The sequence below is a fragment of the Brienomyrus brachyistius genome, chromosome 7 (assembly GCF_023856365.1).
Source record: "Brienomyrus brachyistius isolate T26 chromosome 7, BBRACH_0.4, whole genome shotgun sequence".
NCBI classification, from domain to species: Eukaryota; Metazoa; Chordata; class Actinopteri; order Osteoglossiformes; family Mormyridae; genus Brienomyrus; species Brienomyrus brachyistius.
The window spans coordinates 16,028,776-16,050,628 of record NC_064539.1 but is presented as its reverse complement, the minus strand read 5'-3'; the positions used below and the strand labels follow the sequence as shown (position 1 = coordinate 16,050,628).

The 21,853-nt window shown below is 43.6% G+C and overlaps 1 protein-coding gene across 3 annotated transcripts in view; it reads right to left on the bottom strand.

Annotated features, from left to right (window-relative positions):
- LOC125746828 (disabled homolog 2-interacting protein-like) overlaps window positions 1–21,853 on the bottom strand; it is a 195,749-nt gene that overhangs the window by 94,520 nt on the left and 79,376 nt on the right. For 2 of the 3 annotated variants that reach the window (XM_049021351.1, XM_049021352.1), the window contains exon 4: window positions 4,698–4,801. In XM_049021351.1, coding sequence (XP_048877308.1) covers window positions 4,698–4,801 — 104 coding nt within the window. Of the gene's footprint in view, window positions 1–4,697; window positions 4,802–18,630; window positions 19,197–21,853 lie in introns of those variants that run through there. The other variant, XM_049021353.1, reaches the window with a different exon arrangement.

Sequence of the window (21,853 nt, the reverse complement as noted above, 5' to 3'; positions counted from 1 at the left end):
GACGTAGCAACATCCGTCATAGATGGGTGATACCTAAACAATAATCCGGAAACTTGTGACTCCTGGTGAAGGACAAGAATAAGGAGCTAGAAGGTAGAGAAACAGAAAGAACACAAGAAGAATCAAACTTCTCAGAAGTTCTCAGAGAGCTTCTTGAGAAGCCTCTACAGCTGGTCTGCTCTACCAAATATTCACCTGCAGAATGGAAAAAGTGTTAGGTCACTTCAGACCAAACCTAACAATGAATGCAAGCTATTTGCCTGCGAGTGCCTGTAGCATATAGAAAATGCACACATTCCTTAAGTCATCCCTTATTTCCATGGAAGACATTTATACACATACGGAAAGCACATGTTGTGACTCTGCTCTTCATTCACGGCTGGCCAGCTTTGAAGTACTAGGGCTAACAGGAAGTCACTGAGGTCTATTCCAAACAAAAGCCTGAAGTAACCATTGTGGTGACCCTCTGACTTTGATCTGTACTTTACACCAAACCAAATGTCTCCAGTCAAAACCGAACACAAGCCACACTTTACTGTATACAGGTTTCTGTTTCCTGGGCACTGGTAGCAGCTCCCAGCATTTGCAGCTCATATCACAGAGGTTATTGAAACTCTGTGGGAGGTCTAATAAGAGTTTATTACCATCAGTGGGTTTTATTTGCTTCTATCTACAAAACAAAACTGTTAGAAATGTTAAGTTAATCATTTTATAGATCTTATAAATGTTCCATAATGAAAGACGCATTGAAAAAAAGTAAAATAAATTGTCAGTGTTAGACTAGGTAATTATTGAGCAACATAAATTGCTAGTTTTCTAGCATGCTACTTTGTTGCTTTGTAGTGCTTGCGCTCTACATAATTTTAATCAGCGATAAACTGATTAAGAGGCTCTGTTGTAATGACTAACAGGTGCTTTAAAAACTGCTTGGAACAGCTGCTGATCAGTTAATATTATCTCACAGTTGTTATGTCTCCCGAGGTGGCTGGCATCGTCTCACTCCGGGTGATATGTCTCCCGAGGTGGCTGGCATCGTCTCACTCCAGGTGATACGTCTCCCGAGGTGGCTGGCATCGTCTCACTCCGGCTGATACGTCTCCCGAGGTGGCTGGCATCGTCTCACTCCGGCTGACACGTCTCCCGAGGTGGCTGGCATCGTCGTACTCAGGCTGATATGTCTCCCGAGGTGGCTGGCATCATCGTACTCAGGCTGATATGTCTCCCGAGGTGGCTGGCATCGTCGCACTCCGGCTGATATGTCTCCCGAGGTGGCTGGCATCGTCTCACTCTGGCTGATATGTGTCCCGAGGTGGCTGGCATCGTCGTACTCAGGCTGATTTGTCTCCCGAGGTGGCTGGCATCGTCGCACTCAGGCTGATATGTCTCCCGAGGTGGCTGGCATCGTCGTACTCAGGCTGATTTGTCTCCCGAGGTGGCTGGCATCGTCGCACTCAGGCTGATATGTCTCCCGAGGTGGCTGGCATCGTCGCACTCAGGCTGATATGTCTCCCGAGGTGGCTGGCATCGTCGTACTCAGGCTGATATGTCTCCCGAGGTGGCTGGCATCGTCGCACTCTGGCTGATATGTGTCCCGAGGTGGCTGCCATCGTCGCACTCAGGCTGATATGTCTCCCGGGGTGGCTGGCATCGTCGCACTCTGGCTGATATGTGTCCCGAGGTGGCTGCCATCGTCGCACTCAGGCTGATATGTCTCCCGAGGTGGCTGCCATCGTCGCACTCAGGCTGATATGTCTCCCGAGGTGGCTGGCATCATCTCACTCCGGGTGATATATCTCCCGAGGTGGCTGCCATCGTCGCACTCAGGCTGATATGTCTCCCGAGGTGGCTGCCATCGTCGCACTCAGGCTGATATGTCTCCCGAGGTGGCTGGCATCGTCTCACTCCGGGTGATATGTCTCCCGAGGTGGCTGGCATCGTCTCACTCTAGCTGATATGTCTCCCGAGGTGGCTGGCATCGTCTCACTCCGGCTGATATGTCTCCCGAGGTGGCTGGCATCGTCGTACTCAGGCTGATTTGTCTCCCGAGGTGGCTGGCATCGTCGCACTCAGGCTGATATGTCTCCCGAGGTGGCTGGCATCGTCGTACTCAGGCTGATATGTCTCCCGAGGTGGCTGGCATCGTCGCACTCTGGCTGATATGTGTCCCGAGGTGGCTGCCATCGTCGCACTCAGGCTGATATGTCTCCCGAGGTGGCTGGCATCGTCGCACTCTGGCTGATATGTGTCCCGAGGTGGCTGCCATCGTCGCACTCAGGCTGATATGTCTCCCGAGGTGGCTGCCATCGTCGCACTCAGGCTGATATGTCTCCTGAGGTGGCTGGCATCGTCTCACTCCGGGTGATATATCTCCCGAGGTGGCTGCCATCGTCGCACTCAGGCTGATATGTCTCCCGAGGTGGCTGCCATCGTCGCACTCAGGCTGATATGTCTCCCGAGGTGGCTGGCATCGTCTCACTCCGGGTGATATGTCTCCCGAGGTGGCTGGCATCGTCTCACTCTAGCTGATATGTCTCCCGAGGTGGCTGGCATCGTCTCACTCCAGCTGATATGTCTCCCGAGGTGGCTGGCATCGTCTCACTCCAGCTGATATGTCTCCCGAGGTGGCTGGCATCGTCGTACTCAGGCTGATATGTGTCCCGAGGTGGCTGGCATCGTCGCACTCTGGCTGATATGTGTCCTGAGGTGGCTGGCATCGTCTCACTCTGGCTGATATGTGTCCTGAGGTGGCTGGCATCGTCTCACTCCGGCTGATATGTCTCCCGAGGTGGCTGGCATCGTCGTACTCAGGCTGATATGTCTCCCGAGGTGGCTGGCATCGTCGCACTCTGGCTGATATGTCTCCCGAGGTGGCTGGCATCGTCTCACTCCTGCTGATATGTCTCCTGAGGTGGCTGCCATCGTCGCACTGCAACTGATATGTCTCCCGAGGTGGCTGGCATTGTCATCTCACTCTGCCAGGGGGTGCGAGTCCCACCTCCACTGTGTGTACAAGTAGTTTACATGTTCTGTCCATGTCACCTGGGTTTCTTACCATAGTCATGGACTTAGGCTACCTGCTGTTTCTACAGTAAGTTACACACAAAGTGTGACCAGTGTTTCATTCCTAACGTCTGTTGTGCCAGAGCTTGTAAAGAGCACAGAGACCTACTGCTGCTACTGCTATTAATTCATTAATACACCATTAATTACTTAAACACATAACAATGCAGTTTCTTTGTTAGACAGCTGTCAGTTACCTCAAGTTCAAAGACAAATGTGCCCTATTACTCCTCATCGTGGTGGAGGGATTTGTGTCCCTCCATGACCCTAGAAGCTATACTATCAGAGGCAATTGCCCCTGGTAGGGTCTCCCAAGGCAAATTGGTGCTAGGTCAGTGGCCAGACTAAGTATGGTTCAAATAGACTCTCATGATGACTATGATAAAGGACTATGTTACCCGATCTGGACTAGGGGGCCCGCGACCTCGCCCTTGAGCCAGGCCTGGGGCTCACCCTCGGGTGGGTGGCAGCTGAATTTGAGGCAGCCGGGATGAGAATCAGCACCTCCCTGTCTGAGGCCATGGTTCTCGACCAGAAAAGGGAGGATTTCCCCTTCCTGGTGGGGGATGAGTTGCTGCCTCAAGCTGAGGAGATTTAGTATCTCGGGGTTTTGTTCACGAGTGAGGGATCTATGTTCCTACCCTCACTCATGATCATGAACTCTGGGTAGTGACCGCAAGAATGAGATCACAGATACAAGCGGCCAAATGAGTGAGGTCAGGTAAGTGAGATGTACTAATTCAGGTAGATGTATGTAAAAAAATAATAATACATAAAGAATTTTATAAATGTCAGTTTTGTTAGATCAATTTGCATTTAGTTTTGTTTTGTTACACTGGGTATGGCCCTGTGGAGCTGAGTTCCAGCGCAAATTAATCTCAGAGTGTGACTGTGTGTGTCCTCTGCCACCCCCATGACCCTGACCAGGACAGCAGGTTAGAAGATGGACAGCTACTGTGTCTCCTGACTGAATAAGAATTGAGACACAATTGGACAATACTTAATCAAATAGTCGGTGCCTTTCCACCAGCTGCCCAGGAAAAACAATGTTTGTTTTCTGCTAAATTGCATAATTTGTTGTGGTAGAAGGTTTGCAACAGATATTTACCAATTTCAAGACACAAAGCATTATAAGAAAATGAATACATTTTATGCATTAGTGCTTTGATAAATTGCTTTCTGAAATGAAAATCTCAAAACAAAGCCTCCAAGATACATTACAGTTCACTGAATATACATGAATAATGCTATATAAGCAAATATCTAATTAATATTATTGTTTCAGAAGAGAACTAAGATTACTCTTATTAATTTGTGCTTGGCACCATCTCTGGATCCCAGAGTCTTTCCTGTCTCTCGACTTGATCTACACACCACAATCCAGTCAATGGTACAGCATGCATGTGCAGACGTGTGTGCGTGCACACACACACGCACGCGCACGCGCACACGCACATGCACACACACACACACACACACACACACACACACACACACACACACACACGCACACACACACGCACACACGTGCGCGCAGAGTTAAATAAATACATTATTTTGTATATCATTATTAAATACACCAGGGACAGAATGTGAAACAGAAGAGAGGAAAGTGAGTGAGGACAACAGGGACTCACCGTGACCCGGAAGGGTGTGGATGCGGCGGGCTCCATGGTGGGGGTCTTGTCCCCAGCACTGCCGGGCATGCTGCGCCTGCGGCCCGCTCGCTCAGGGGGGGACTCTGCGGGCAGAGGAAGTGACACGGCACTCAGATGGGGGCAGCTGCCGCAGGTAATATTAGCCTAAGCGGCATGTACGCTGGACTCCTGTAGAGCTTGGATTAAAATAAAGCAGGATGATTTCCTGAGATTATAACCAAATCATGAGCACTAATCCACTATAACAGTCAGGCACAGGGCAGCGTATTTAACCCTGAACTGCTTTAAGAATCTTTCTGCCATAGATCACAGGTGAACAGCTGTACGTTTGTAATTTAAGGCCTTTAAATCCCAAGGGCCTTTCATGTTACAAGCCACTGTATGTGGGCCTATGTGTGTGCCAGGTGCCCTGGATAAACCCCCCCACTGAGAACACTAAGCTAACACAGCAATCCGTATTGTCAGGAGCATCAATCTGGGCAAAGCACTGAACTACATAAAATCCCATGGTCACGGCTGTGCTGCTTCAGCTGGAAGAGGTCCTGCTTCCTTCCCAAATGCAGGAGTAGAAAGATCCTTCAAGATCCTGCTGCCCTTTCAGAGGCCTAGGAAATGTGTTTTTGTTCTCCTATCAATGTGGTGGTAAACATACGTTACTTAAAAAAAAAAAAAAAAACTGATTTTGAAATCAGAAATATGCTTTGGTTTCCATTATGTTTTTAGACATTCCGGTTATTTTTTTCTGAGATATCATCCATCCAGCTTCAAACTGCTAATCTTAGTTCCTAAGATGATTGGGGGTTATGTGCCGGGATTACGGCTGGGGGTTATGGGCTGGCGTGTGCCCCATACAGGATCTCATTACGAACTAACTGTATAAAAGATGACAACGGCAAGGAAGTAAAACCACAGAATTTACTGGGGTGACTTTAGCGTCAGTTCTGTACAAGGAAGAAGAAAAACTGATTGTGTCAATCAGACTTACTGCTGCAATCATATACCAGCACACTCAGTATAAAGTGCTTCAAAGACATGACAAAAACGCTGCCTAACGACTGCTAAATATAGATACTGTATGCTTCTTATTTCCTGAAAAACCAGTGGGCCATCTTCTTCTGCTTTCAACACACTGGCTCCCAAGAATCAAACGGGCTGAACTGTCAGGATGGGCAGGTCTGGTGTCGTGTTTACTGACACCATTGACTAGAAAGCGTGCAGATGTTTTCCCCAAAGAGAGCAACAAACCTGTCTCCCAACTTTATCTGATTTCTGCAGATGAACAAAGCTATAAAATGCCTGATTCATTGTTATTTTTCTAATACAGACTTATGAAAGTTGTAGGAGTAACATACTATACACTAGAAATGTATATATACTCAATTTTCAAAAAATAACAGGAAGAATGCCTTAGGAGGTATAGAAACCAAATAATCAATATGTTTGACTTTCCTGACAGGAAAATCTGTCAATATTTTGGTCTATCCTCCAAACAAACTTGGTTACACAACCAGTTCAATGAGGAAAAAACTGCTACAGTGAAAACCTATTTTTATTGGAAGGGCATTCATGAAAAATGTGGTTTTCTTCAGAAGTTTATAAATTATATATGTAATTTAATATTGTAATTTATTCTCCAAGATACAAACTTACGTACCACAATAATGAGCTCGGTACATGCGTTCACCACATAGTACATTGTTATTGAGATTCAAAACCTCGGGAAAAGAAAAGGAGCCCAACAGAAAAGCAGTTCTGGAAACAGAGTTGGTGCTGGAAAGAAAACCACACGTAACGGATCTGAGAGACTGGTGTCAAGACATCTGACAGTCATGCTGCACATAAAGGCAAAAGTAAACATCAGATCATTTTACAGCTATTCTACACGGACGAAGACGCAGACACTAGAAACATCCTGCGCAGACATCTAAAATACAGCTGGTAGTTTCTCATCATGAATAATAAAGAAATCCAGGTGACACCACCTTCATCATCAGCTGAAGGAGGAGGGAGACAAGGTACTGATGAATGGATAGATGAAAAAAAGACATAAAAGGATAAAAGGCCCATCAGAGCTGAAAATATCAGCAACAAGAGAGGTTAGGCACAATTAAATGGAAATGGGCTTTTAAAAATTACAGCATGATTATATATGGGTGGAGGTCATATAGCTTTTACAAATTCCAAACTGTAGGAAGAGTAGACGAATGTACAACTGACATCTCTCTTCATGAGCTGTAAGAAGCTCTAGGGCACCACAGTGGCTAGGTGTGTGTAGGATTTGCATGCTCTTTGCAAGTTTACACAGGATTCCTCTCAATGCTCCAGTTTCCCCAGCAGCTAAATAACACGGTAAACATGCATCTCTAAATTGCTCATAGTGTGGTATTGTGTGTGTGCACGTGTGTGAGTACGCACTGCAGTGAACCAGCAGCCCGTCCAAACTGTTACCTTCTTACGCCTTGTGCTTCATGGGAACTCATGTGAAAGCCTTCTGAATACAGCCTTAACTGTCACCCCCTGGGTTTATAAGCTGCAGTCTTTAAGCCATTCAGCAGGCCCATTATCTGAAGCACCGCATCACCCACTTTCTCATAGCATCAAGACTGCACTACCAGCCACTGATCAAAACAGTCCTCTACAATCCAGAGGACAGAAGACTAGTGATCAAATTCAGAGACCTTTTTTCAAATTAGTATTTTTGGGTACTTTCGTCAGAGTAGGGTGAAAGCACACATTATGGCGGCCTAGATTAGGCTTAATTAATGCAAATTACAATGTTCCCTATTCTGATGAACTCTTAAGCATCCCTTAGCAAGGAAAATAACAAGATGTCCAGTTTCATTTAAATTCTTGACGCTACTGGCAAGCTTTAGGAAAAACAAGCTAATTGGTTAATAACCTCAATTACACCTGTTGTCAAAAATTTAATTTAACATTATGACACAGATGCATGCAATATTTTCAGTTTTCTCTTAAAGCAGTTATCAGTCTAAAAACCATAAAACAGAAAAGCTTCATTTATTTAAAAAAATTTAAATGTATATTTTTTGGGCCTTAGTGTGCTATTTAATTTATGACTAATTTATGAGCTTGTCGCAATGAGTGCCACTGTCACAAGATGAGGGACAAGAGTCTCGGGAACTGGCGTGGTAATGAAATAGAAAGGGTTTTTTTAACTTAAAGAACAAATTTGGGAAATAAACGGGATAACGAGGGATCCAAAACAGGAGGATCGGAACAAGGGAAGGTACTGGCAACACGCAGGTTTGATGTCAATGACAGGACTGGAGAACAAAGCACTCAGAAGCACTTTTCTACATGACTGACGAGGGAGCAAACGAGAGGCAAATGGAATGAGTAATACAAGGGCAGAAATTTGAGGTAAGACAAATAAGTAACGCATGTGGCTTGTTAGAGTCTTGCTAGGAGGAGAGAGGAGGGCCAGGTAGATGTGGTAGGCAGAAAGTGACAGCCACAAGCGAACTCTGGATAAATGGTATGGAAAGCAGATTGATGGATGGACAGAATGTAAGTGCCTTTATTGAGTGTTAATCACCTGTTGATTTCATTCAGTGTAAACATCCCCTTTATCTCATCTGTGCCCATCAGGCCACTACACAATATACTTTCTGTTCATTCTCAGATTTGGCAATTTTCAGGGATAGGTTGCCATGGCAACCAGCCAGCTATTTTGAAGACTTGAAGGCAGTTAATTGGATCAGATGCATGTCTCCATCTCTGATACTTCTTCATGCAATCAAAATGTCTAAAATCATTCACTACTTTTGGATACTGTAGAATTTTGGATATCCATCTTCCAAACACTTATCCTCTACTAGGTCACAAGTCCAGTAATTTTTGGAAAATAAAAATATTTGCACAACTCCTTTGTACTTGGTCTGTTCCAAATTCAGGCAATGGAGTAAATTAAATGTGACTGATCAAATTATTTCCAGACCTGTTTGAGGAACTTCTCCAAAACTCAGCCCAGAACCATCTACAGATACCCAATTCCTCAGCAATGCGGTTTCTAGCTCCGTATCCTTGCATGCACTGTTTATACACATAACGTAACATATATTTGTACATTTTTGTTGAACAAAATTTTTGCTGAAAAGGAGAAACTACTCATTGATTGTTCTGCTTTTTACCTGTTACAGTTTTTCTTGTATTGTACTATAAGGAATAATGGTAATTTGACAGCTAAATCATCATAAACAAAACTCAGAAGCAGCATGTATTTCTTAAAGAGAATGAATGTTTTCAAACACGCACACTAAGTAAAGGAAAAGGCCCGAAACAGCAGAAGTGTCCTTCCACTGATGGACTGGTTATCTGGAACTTTTCTGAAGCAAGAAGTTCCACTTTCAGCCTTAATATCAGCGACTAACTAAAGTGATTTTTATTGTTAATTATTTATAATTATTTATGAGAACACAAATATTATATTAGTTGCTCTTAGGAAAAAACAGGCTCCTGAGACAACAATTAGCTAATGTTAGTAAAAGACGTTGCCACTAAAGCATCATTCATATCGATCTTACAGCATCTGTCCCAATGTGAACATCCATCAGTTTCCTTTGCTACCCTGTACTGTCCACCATAACGGCAAATTAACCTTCATTAATACAGGGTCAGGTAGCACACTTCCTACACTCATCCGGAACCTTTTTCATTCAGGAAGGCTCCCATTTCCATTTTGGCGAATTCCACAAACCCTCTCCACATAGGTGGGGCCGCCACTGTGAATTTAACCCTTGCAGGAGCACGGGAAACAGGGCTGTAAGGTATATAGTGGCTGATCGTACAAATACTAACGATTTCATGTGATACATCTCAGTGTTTCAGGGAGTAAGTAGGGATAAAGAGATACTCATGAAGATCTCATCCTCCTGATCTGTGAAATGTCCCAGTCCTACTGGGCCCCTTCAAAGGGCCTCCAGAAAGTGTTGTCACTTCTGTGTCTTGATGGAAAATTGTACATAATGTGTAATGATTTGTGGGGGGGGGGGGGGGGGGGGGTTGTTTTTGGGCCAGGATGATTCCTGATGCCTGAAAATGGAAATGAAGTCTGAAAAAACGGTGTCAGGTGTCCAAAGAGGGGAGCAGGCAGCTGGGGCCTGTTCTGCATGTGGACGGGGTCACACGCTAAGCACGTTTTTGATGAATCATAGGATCAGAAGTTGGCTAGAACCTATGTCTGTGTTATCTTTGCACAGCTAGGAGCGTGAGTTTTAAGAAAAGGGGCCCCTTACCTTCAAACACCACTTGGAAAAATACTCCTTTGTATTATTTTTTACATAATCAGACAGCATTAGGCTTCACTCCTACATTCAAAACGTGAAAGATCTGAAAGAATGAAGACCTGAAAGAATGTGTAATAAACACGACGTGTCCACTTCAAAGGCCTGTCAAATCGGATAATGCAAGGAGGCCATGGTTCCGTTTCAGATTCCTGGACTGCTCCATCCCAGGAAGCGGGGGGGAGGGGGGGGCAGGGAGGAGCGCATCGAAAAATAAATGACCAGCAAAGAAGGCTGAAAGAAGAGAACTTAAGCCGTGATCCACCCACTTTGCTCTTCGATAAGCAATCGACTCAGATGGGAAACAGGATTGGGACGACCTCTCACCTGATTACTTCTCCCTATGATGGGGGATGCAGTTGTTCAACAAAATGTGTCTGCAATTTCAAAGAAACTGGTGATAATCAACTGAGAGGAACAGGGTGCATCAAAGCAGAAGAGGTGTCTGTTTTACGGTTTACGACACTCAAGTCCATCTCCAGTGCTCACAGGCCACAAGCTATTGTGATTTCCATCACCGCTGAGCCCTTTATTAAATAACTGCATGTGACTGAGCTGTTGACTGAATGCAGTGCACACCCAAGATCAGAATAACCAAGCATAAAGATTAGACTTTTATTTTTAGATCAACGTTAATTGCAATTTGTTAATTTTTATAAATAGAAAACGTTACGGTATTACTGTTTTAAATGTCTGTTGAATACTTAATAAAATCTAAATGAGAATAAATGACCATTGAATTTTATCGGTTATTTGTAATGAAAAAAAATATATATATTTTTTAATGCATTTCAATACATAGTAACTTCTCCTTGTTCACCATTTTAGATATTCCTTAGTATTACTAACATGTTAGCACTACTGAGTATGTTCAATTACGTATTCATTCAATTGAGCATTGCGTCACATGTTCAAACAACAGCTCAATGAAAGTAAAAAGGGTGAATTAACTAGTGAGTATAAATAGAAAACAGCTGACCTCACAGAAAGGAGTTAGACTCTCCTTCTCCTGTAAGAATTCTCAAATATGGACTGAAGTTCCTGGGTATTTCAACAAAACACGGGCATGGATGCCATATAGGTAACTGTTTCTATTTAAATTTTATTGCCATGAGGACACATTCTTAGAATGATACAATATAACACTGTTTGATTTTTAGATTGATTTTCATACTATTGTAGATGTTTATGAGACTATGAGAAATTTATACATCAGAGTTTTAACAGTCATTACCTGAGAAAATGATATGATGGCAACAACTAAGACAAGTAACATTAATGCCTTTTATTTTGTTATAAAAAATACCAATTTTATAAAGATGTTAATTTAGAATCTTTAAGACTTGTCAAGCAGCAGAATAAAGTGGTAAATACTTGACAACACCCCTTCCTTAGGTCTCTTTTATTTCTTCCCTGTAATAAACACACATGCCAATGATTGATGATACAGTAATTTAGCCATCAGCCTGCAAGGTCCCACAGCAGAGCAGCCTCATGGAGAGACACGGTGATCTGCTTTACCGACTCTCCCCGAGGTGTGGGAGACATGCAGCGGAAAGAAAGGGAATTCAAGAAGAATTCTTCATAGAAGGGGCTATTACTCTCTATAAAGCCCGCAAACATTCTAAACACCTGACACATACAAATTATGACGATCTGAAACACACTTATAAAAAAAGCATTAAGGATTTTAAGAGATTTTTTCAAAAGAAAAGCTAAGCTGCAGAGGAAGCTGACTGTGTAATTACTTTGCAGCTAACAGGGTAATTTGTCCGCTGTCTTTATCTCCTGCAGGTGACACCGCGAGTTTGTGATCGGCCCTGAACAACAAACCTCATGCTGAACAAATGCCAAATAGCATGTGGAAAGACGGCCTTCATATTTCCTCTTTTGAAGTTCTTCCTCAGCTATGTGTTATTTTACACTGTTCCCTGGCTTAGCAAACACCCTTCTCCATATCTTCTTGCTCAGTACTTCATCCCAAATAGCCACAGTCTGGAGAAAAGTCATGTTCGACAATTGGCATGTGACAGATGAGCGGTGCCCAATACTGGAATCCATCCTCCACATTGTTTATCATGAGGATTGAAATATCTTTTGAATAATTTACATTTAAGTTACAATAATTTATTTAAAGTTCTTGACATTACACCTGACTCTGTCGCTGAATAGGTCAACATTTCTTCTTTATTCCAACAAGGGACAAAGGCAGTAAAAGAGTCACTAAACACAGAAACTTTAAAAATGAAACATCCAACTGTCATTATCCAAAAACCAATTGGACTATAACAGTACTCTGTCACATTCTGAACAAACCAGTTTCTGCATGCAGAAGGGTACATCCACTGTACTTTATCTCAAGTGTGTAACAACCTTAGCCTCCTCTATTAACAAGTCATCACAATCAAACAAACAAGCCTAAAACAAACAAAATATTTCAAACAAAACCATTAGGCACACTCTAGTGCCATTGATATTGATCCACCAAACAGGACAACTTTAAGAATAAAAATATGCCTTTCGAAACAAGACAGAAAAACGTCAGATGCTACTTAAAAGCCGAGCTTAAAATCCATCCAGTTTCTGCTTATCCTATGCAGTGTCCCGGGGGCTGTGGAGCCGATCCCGAAGGCAAGACAGGAAATAACCCAGGATGGGGCACCAACCCCATTCACTCACACAGGCACACCTACAGGCAATTCGGTAACACCAATTAACCTCAGCATGCTTTTGAACTGTGAGGAGGAACCCAAAGCATCAGGGGGAAAATACAACGCATGAAAACATACAAACTGCACACACACAAAGGCATGGTGGAGACTCAAACCCTGGTCCTGACGGTGGGAGGTACCAGTGCTAACCATGGCACCATCATCTCACGCCGAGCGTAAAAGTCACGCCATCTAAAGTGAATTTACACACCAAAAAAAAAATCTGGTTTTAAAATTCTACCTTTTCATTTTTTATTTAATTTCCAACCACTGTCCTCCATGCTTCAAGCTGAAATTCCATTACAGATATTTTTTGGGCCAGTTTACTTAACTATCAGCTACATACCGATTATCTACAGACAAGAGCCACATATTCAGTCAAGAAAGGGTATATACAACGGCGGTCCCATAAGATTAAAATGGAACTGAAAAATAAATATCGTCTTGTGACGTTGTAGCCATGGTGACGTTGTAATGTGATGCATTACTCACGTGTTTGTGGTGACGCTGGGGTAAACAAACCAATTGTAGTGCCAGTATAAAAGTATAGCACATACAATAATGAACAGTACATATTACTTGGTAATGATAATAAACAGCTATGTTATGGTTTATGTATTTACTGTACTTTTTATTGTTACATTGAAATGAACTTGCTAACATTGTGTAAGTACACTCGATGATGTTCGCACATCCACCAAATCGCCTAATGACGCATTTGTCAGTGTATCCCGTCCTGCAGCAATGTATGACTGTAACAGCAGATTACAGGTAATAGTCGCTTGGCCTCAGTTAGTCATTGATGGTCTGTAATAGAACTGTTATAGGGTTACAAATGAGTGTAACTATGGTTGTGCTGACTGGGTTGCGGTTCACACATATATGGTCATTTTGTGCTGTGACACATTATCCACCGCTATATGCACCACCCTCGCTAAGACGCTGATGAATATTCTCAAGTGATTTTCAAAAATGATTGTAATTTCACTTGTTGACAATGCAGACAAATGATAAAGGATGCAAATTAATAAATTCTACCAATCCACAGAGCAACAGAGCCATCAATTTCAGGGTTACAGCGTTGACAGGCTTCAATTAATCTACAAAGCCATAAATAAATAGGCCTAGCCAGCCAGAGAGCAATAATTGGCCAACTGTTTCTGCGCGAGAAAATGAGCTTCCAAAAGGAAATTACACATTAATTATACATATTCGTCTTGATGTAATCTTAGTTTAACTGCAATCCACTCTTCATGTGCCTGGCCGAGTATCCTAGCTTATGAACGGACATGACATTTTCTTTAGGTCATGCTCAATTTGAGGCAACTGTTGACAAACACACCATGGCTCAGGAACACATTAATTTCAATATATTTTAATGTGGTTAATGTGAGCAATGATTCCTTGCAATCTGTTTCATCATCGCACACATCAAACATAATCCTCACTGTGGGCCACACAGACTATTGCTGATATTTTACTCTAATTATCACTTCAACTGGGGCACCCAAAATGCAGAAGCACACTCACTTGTTGAAGCCTTGTAATGAATGACTCATATATCCTGGTTGTGAGCTCACTCTTGTAGGGTTAGTCTAGCGTAGCACCTCCGGTAGTATTAGGCATGTGGTAATGTCTCGCCTTGAGGGCACTCTTGGTGACAGCCTTTGGTCTTTAGCTCAGTTTACTAAGCACATCTGTAACTGGAAAGCAGTGATGGTAGTGAATGTTAAGGACATGGCTGTAATAGCAGCCTGACTGCAAAGCCACTTATTACGTGTGTTTTAATTAGTCAAAAGGGCTAAAAGCTTACTGAGCTTCCTGATAGACAGTGAAAAAGTTCACTTGTTTTGCTTAGTTAATACTGTCCATTGTCTTTAAATCATTTGTGGGAACACACCGCAGAAGGAAGCATGTGTTTCCACAGCGGGCGAAACGGAGCCTTGAATTCCTGGAAGAGACTGTTGACTGTTGAGTTTATACAACCTACTTCTGAGAGGCTGCGGTACATGCAGGTCCAGCCACAGCGTGGCACTGATGTCAGTGAGGGACTAGGAAGCCGGTTTCTGTAGACAAATCACATTAAAATTCATCATTTCATCAATTCATCACTTATGATTCATCATCCTAGTGAATGTCAGCTGTCTACATTCTTCATCGAATGTAACGTCTGACACCCTTTTTTTTCTTGCCTGACACCCTCAGGGAGTCCATGGAAGTACTTTGGCAGCTACTAATCTGTAAAGAATTGATAAAGATGTTGAGACAGCAGCACACAAAGATGCTCTTTAGAGACGCTATAAACATAAACAGGCTTCTTTCCAGAATGATCAGTCATGATCTGACAGATTGCAGTGTACTAGTCTCAGTGTTTTTGGGGGAAAAATATTCATATAGCCAAATCCAGTCTGCATATCCACCTCCTTGTAAGGTGACATTATACTATAGAGAGGATCCAACCTGTTTCCACCTCATGTCACTTGAAATGTTGAGGAATCACAAGATGTGTATCGAGACCTCAGGGACAAACAGGCTTAGTGCTGAGATAAGATGTGTCCCAGCTCACATAATGAGAGTTTTCTGTGTGTTTTTTAATAACAAAGACAGCTGAGGTGCCTGCTGTGTCACACCAAATAATTGCACCTTATGTAAAGACCTGAATTAGTTCTGATATGTATGGTGTGATGAATCAAATTCAGCAGAAGCAGGAAATCAGCCACACGTGTTCATGCATAACTGCACTGCCTGCTGTGCTAACTATAAGATACGCTACATGCCATCGTACGTACTATGAGGTCAGCGAACTGATGAGCATTCGGACTGCAACTGAAGAACATGGCGAAAGAAAGAAAGAAAGAAAGAAAGAAAGAAAGAAAGAAAGAACCAGAACGTATAATGAACTAAATGTTTTGTTGTATGAAAGGGTAAAGAAAACATCTGTCCTTACACCATACCAAAGCTCCGTCTGTCATTTGTTTTTTCTGTGTGGAGAAACTCCCCTAAATGCATCAAAATTCTTTTGAAAACTGAGGGGATCCATCTGTCAGAGATCCAAAGACAATATTCGGAATGCCACCCTGTCAGCTGGCGAACCCTCAAAGGCAGCCTGTTACGTAGCACGGGAGACAAAACGGCCTTGTTGGCAACTGGGCAAACGGGTATGTCGCACTGTCATCACCACGGAGAAACCCCACAGCACAAGTGAAGAATCGTGTGTGTGTTTGTGCAGTGTGCAGTGATTTGTGCAGTGTATGGGGGAGCATACGAGGGCCTTTAAGATGACTTGAAAGATAGGGCACCCTTTTGTACAACAACAGTTTTTTTTTGCAATTTAAGAGTTAACATAATGATATTGAGCAATAGATCTCGCACTAAAAATGAAGAGTTAGTATCACATGGCATGGTAAAAGATTTGTCATTTACTGCTGATTCTTTTATTTTTTTAATCTTAGCTATGTCTGTTATTCAAGGAAACAGACAGCTCCTATTTCATGATACTAAAGGACACATTCAAAAGAACGTCAGATAAACCTTATCTTTACAGCCTTCATCTACAAAGTAAGACAGGACTATGGAGGAAACTTTCTTTGTCTGATCTGATCATAAGGTCGGGGCAGCACAACAGATTCCTTTATTGCATTTTGAATATTTAAATTTCAGCCAACGGTTCTCATCGTTTGGCTCGAGCAGATATACAATCTTTCCATAGCAACGCACCGATGACTGGCATATAAACACTTCTGAACAATGCGGGAGCAATACAGCATGAACAGAAAAAAGTATAGTAATTTCCCTAAGATAACAGATCACCTGCAGACCTATTCTGTTACAGGCCAAACAGTCCCCTCAGTATTCATATTAACAATCCCACTCTCTTTTTGTAAATAAAATAAAATAAAGGATACCTCAGTCCTAATGACCGAATAAAAACATCTAAAATCATTTCTGATTATTTTCACCATTCATCCAGGCACTTACACTAATATGATCCTGAAGAAATATTTATTTAACAACACAATCTCCACATTCCATTAGCCTACTTTGTCTTCTGATTCTGACAAACAAAATAAATTAGTTACATTAGTTAAAGCTGAGCCTTGGGAGAAGGATGGTGGACTGAAACCAGACCCAATTTTAAACCTGTAAAGGCAGAGCTACAGATCTGCGGGACTCGGGGAAAACAGTCCAAGTCGCAGCGTTTCACTGGTGTGAGGTAAATGCCGCGAACACTGCAGCTGATAATAATACGGTGGATACAGCTGGAACAGAGCACGACAGCTGATAATACGGAGGGGACAGCTGGCACAGGACACGACAGCTGATAATACGGCAGGGACAGCTGGCACAGGACACGACAGCTGATAATACGGCAGGGACAGCTGGCACAGGGCACAGCAGCTGATAATACGGAGGGGACAGCTGGAACAGAGCACGACAGCTGATAATACGGAGGGGACAGCTGGCACAGGACACGACAGCTGATAATACGGCAGGGACAGCTGGCACAGGACACGACAGCTGATAATACGGCAGGGACAGCTGGCACAGGGCACAGCAGCTGATAATACGGAGGGGACAGCTGGCACAGGACACGACAGCTGATAATACGGCAGGGACAGCTGGCACAGGACACGACAGCTGATAATACGGCAGGGACAGCTGGCACAGGGCACAGCAGCTGATAATACGGAGGGGACAGCTGGCACAGGGCACAGCAGCTGATAATACGGAGGGGACAGCTGGCACAGGGCACAGCAGCTGATAATATGGCAGGGACAGATGGCACAGCGCACCACAGCTGATAATACGGAGGGGACAGCTGGCACTGGACACGACAGCTGATAATACGGCAGGGACAGCTGGCACAGGGCACAGCAGCTGATAATACGGAGGGGACAGCTGGCACAGGGCACAGCAGCTGATAATACAGAGGGGACAGCTGGCACAGGGCACAGCAGCTGATAATATGGCAGGGAAAGATGGCACAGCGCACCACAGCTGATAATACGGAGGGGACAGCTGGCACTGGACACGACAGCTGATAATACGGCAGGGACAGCTGGCACAGGGCACAGCAGCTGATAATACGGAGGGGACAGCTGGAACAGAGCACGACAGCTGATAATACGGAGGGGACAGCTGGCACAGGACACGACAGCTGATAATACGGCAGGGACAGCTGGCGCAGGACACGGCAGCTGATAATACGGCAGGGACAGCTGGCACAGAGCACGACAGCTGATAATACGGAGGGGACAGCTGGCACAGAGCACGACAGCTGATAATACGGAGGGGACAGCTGGCACAGAGCACGACAGCTGATAATACGGCAGGGACAGATGGCACAGCGCACGGCAAATAGCGTCACATGCTGCTTGTTATGACACTGTGCGAAGGTCAGCTAGAGCTCATCTGGGGGGCCGCGCTCGGTCCATTCCAGGAACGATCAAAGCGGGCTCTAACTCACCCCGCACACTGCAGTACAGGAAGCTCGGCCACCAGCAACAGGGATAGTGTGTACACAACATGCCACAAGCGGACGAGACCCCGAGCGTCTCCCTTCCTGCTTCACACAGTGCATTCGGCACGGAGGAATTCTAATCGGCCCATTAGCAGTAACTCAGACAGAAGACAGTGTCACAACATGGATGTGCTCACTTTATCGCAGCGTGTTCAAGTAAAAACAGAATCAAGTTTTATTTTCCTACTTTATTTTTGGGCCATTCAATGCAAATCCCAATCTCAGGTGTATTACTTCAGATTTTTCCAGAGGGTGTATTATTAATGTTTAAATGAGTCAGCTAGTAGCATAACACATTTTAGAAGCCAGAAGAGAAACTGGCTACAGGTTTTTATGAAGTGTGTGGGAGGCAGAGAGTGACAGGCAGTAGCAGTTACCCCTGTTTGCAGGACGACTCCGACTGCGAGATCGGCTGCGCTGTCGCTGTAAGCGGGTCCGGCCCAGTAGCCGGTAGTAGTAGGAGGGTCTGCCAGAACTTTTCCTCACTGTGCTCGACATAGTCCAAAACAGGCACAAATCCCCCGGTTGCTGTGCCCCGTCCTGTCTTGTCTCCACAAGTTCTGCTCACAACTCCCAAACTTGTGAAACTTCAGCAGCAGATCCCTAAAATATCGCTGTTTGTCTCATGATCCACTCACTTCTCCGCAGCTCCGGTGGGTGAGAGGAGCTTGAAATCTTGAGAAACATTAACTTCACTCCCAGAGGAAGCAAACAATGTAGTCCCCCTTCCAGCAGATAAGTCTGTTTTACTTGGACCGAGAAAAGCAGTTGGTATGCCATTGATGAAAGAACAAAAGTTGGGTTTAGGGTAAAACCTGGCGTGGATCTGTGAAGCCAAAGGCGGACCTGGGATGGGAGTGTATGGAACTCAGGCAGAACTAATATGAGATGTGGAAATCATTCTCTGAATTATCTAAACCAAAAGTCAAATGTGCTATTGCTGACTATCTCTGTATTCTGTACCGCACCAAACTGATCCATAATGTTTTCTTAAAAAGCAACTCGTACCAACTACATAATTCAATTATAAAATTATAAATGCTAAACATATTTTCTTGAGTGCTGGAGTTGTGAGTACAGGAGTACAGTCAGAAGGCAGTCAGAAATATGGCTAATGAATCTTATTTCATTTACGAACAGACAGACAACCGCGACCAAGGCCTGTCTGCAAGACTTAAATAGTTTGGCGGTCTGAACTTTTCTAGAAATGTTTAATGTCATGCTTATATCCTGATACTGGAAAGAAAACATGCCATGAATACTTTTGATTAAATAAAAGTTTCAAAAGCTAAATGACTAGCTGAATGGCGGGAGCCTTGAATTCTGAGGGACTCCAAAGCATCTGCAATCCTGTTCCAATCCGGTGGCTCCTAGCTAATTCCAGGTTTTCATGGTAGCCTGCTCAGAGGAAGCGGCGTTTGCTTCAAGCAAAGCTGAGAGTGGCCAGGGGGGGCTGCTCAGGTCCGGCAGCTGGGGGGCAGACGGGGCCGGTTGCAGCCAGGAAGGGACAAAGAGGGGGGCGGCCCTCGGAGTGAGCAGGCGCTGTGCCACCCTGACAGGCTTCCCCCCCCCCCCAAAACGCGCCTCTTCTGCCCCCCCTGAGAAGCGTTCCAGGGGAGTTCTGCTGCTCGATTTCACCAGCGTCCTCTAGCATGAGCCCATTTTGAATTACACAGCATCTGAGTGTCACAGAAGTGTGCGTGCATGACACGAATTGCCATTTTTGTGGAGCAGTTTACTTGTTAGAAGATAAGCAAAAAGAAAAAAAAAATTCAGGAGAAAACAAATTGAAAGTTTTTATAAGTTCTCAGGATAATTTAGCCAATGAGGGAAGGAAAAATCCTTGTGGGAATTTTAACGTCTTACAATAAAGTGGTTATTTATTGCTACTTATTACACACTGAGAGAAAAAAAGAAACAGATGGCATTTATTATGTTAATTGACTGGTTGCAACAAGAAAAACAGGTCTGATTTATCAAAAAATTTCAGAGCACAGCTGGATGCATGGCTTGTATGTTTAGGGACACTTCCCTGGAGGCTTATTGGGATTGTTTTCTGTAAACAGTTAGGCTCTGCAGAAAGGCCAGCAGCAGCACATACGGGCAAAACACGGAGCGCTAGGAATTCACACCCCGAGAAATCTGCTGTGGGGTAAACACTGGAGATGTCACCCCTGGGAGTTCCTACAGATTTTTTTCGGAAGGCAACTGTGCGAGCCAAATATATCTTGCGTAAACTACTGTTTTAACATGCTATTAGCACAGCTAGCCTGCTGTTTTAGACAAAGGCTTTAGAGAGCTAAGCAGAAAACAAGCTGCAGTGGAGGAGATGCGATTTGGGGCAGGACCTCCTCTCCTTTTTGATCACAGCTGAGATCTTCACTGTAAGGTTATGTCCTCAAAGAGAAGCACTGAAAGTCTTAGCTTGATGACACGATAATAACAGGCAGAGGTAAATTAAGCCAACACTTACAACGATAATTTATATAGTATTTCACAGAAGCAAAAAGTAACCAGCAATTTAATGAATGTTAGTATCCCGCCAGAATGAATAACAGATGAGATGGAAGGTACATTTTATGTACAGGAAACGAACAAAAAATGTATATATTACAAACAAGACGGGACATCTTCCCAAAAAGCAAACACCACTATTCCCAGTCTCCCTCCAGCAACTGCTGATCTTTTTCCATCATGCAGTTACATTTACATTTATAAATGTAATAAATTGATGAATCTAACATCTACTTAAATTACTTTAAGGAAAAAGAGTGACCACAATATAATAATAAAGTATATAGTTAGCGATTATCAGAGAATTATGTGAAAATTGGCCCTTGTTTTGTGCATAATAATATAAATTTGTATTATATGGTCCTATATTGTGAATTGCACCAACATTTCTATTAATAAAATTGTAATGGAAGCAGAAGAAATAATATTGACATGCTGCTATGAGCACAGTGAGAGAAACAGGTCAATCTGTGAGACTCGAAGCTACTTCCGGTTCTCATGCCTCCCGATGACTGAAACATCACAAAGCGAAGACCTACATTCCATGGGGGAGAATGTTTCTCCCTAGGCAGTGTTTCTGTGTTTGCGTACAGCATGACAGAGGGTCTTTATCATGGTTGATTGTGGGAGATTTCCTATTCTGAGCGTGCTTTTTTGTTTTTTTTTTTTTAAAGGAAACTTTAAAGTGTTGAAGATTATGCTGAGATTTATGAAGTGGGTGGCAAAACACTATTGAGAAGAAATATAAGAGAAGCATTGAGGAGTATAAGTGAATCACTAGGGAGTATAAGAGAATCACTGTATAAGAGCATCACTGAGGAGTATAAGAGCATCACAGGAGTTTAAGGGAATCACTAGGTAGTATAAAACAATAACTGAGTAGTACAGGGGAATAACTGTATAAGAGCATCACTGAGGAGTATGAGAAAAATCACTGAGGAGTATACAGTATAGTTATAGTTAGAAAAAATATGTCATTTTCAGGCATCACCTTGGGTTTTTATGACTTGTCTTGTCCCCCATAGGACAGATAACCACAGATTAGCATACTGTAGTAGCATATTTCCTACTTTCCAACAGCCTGTT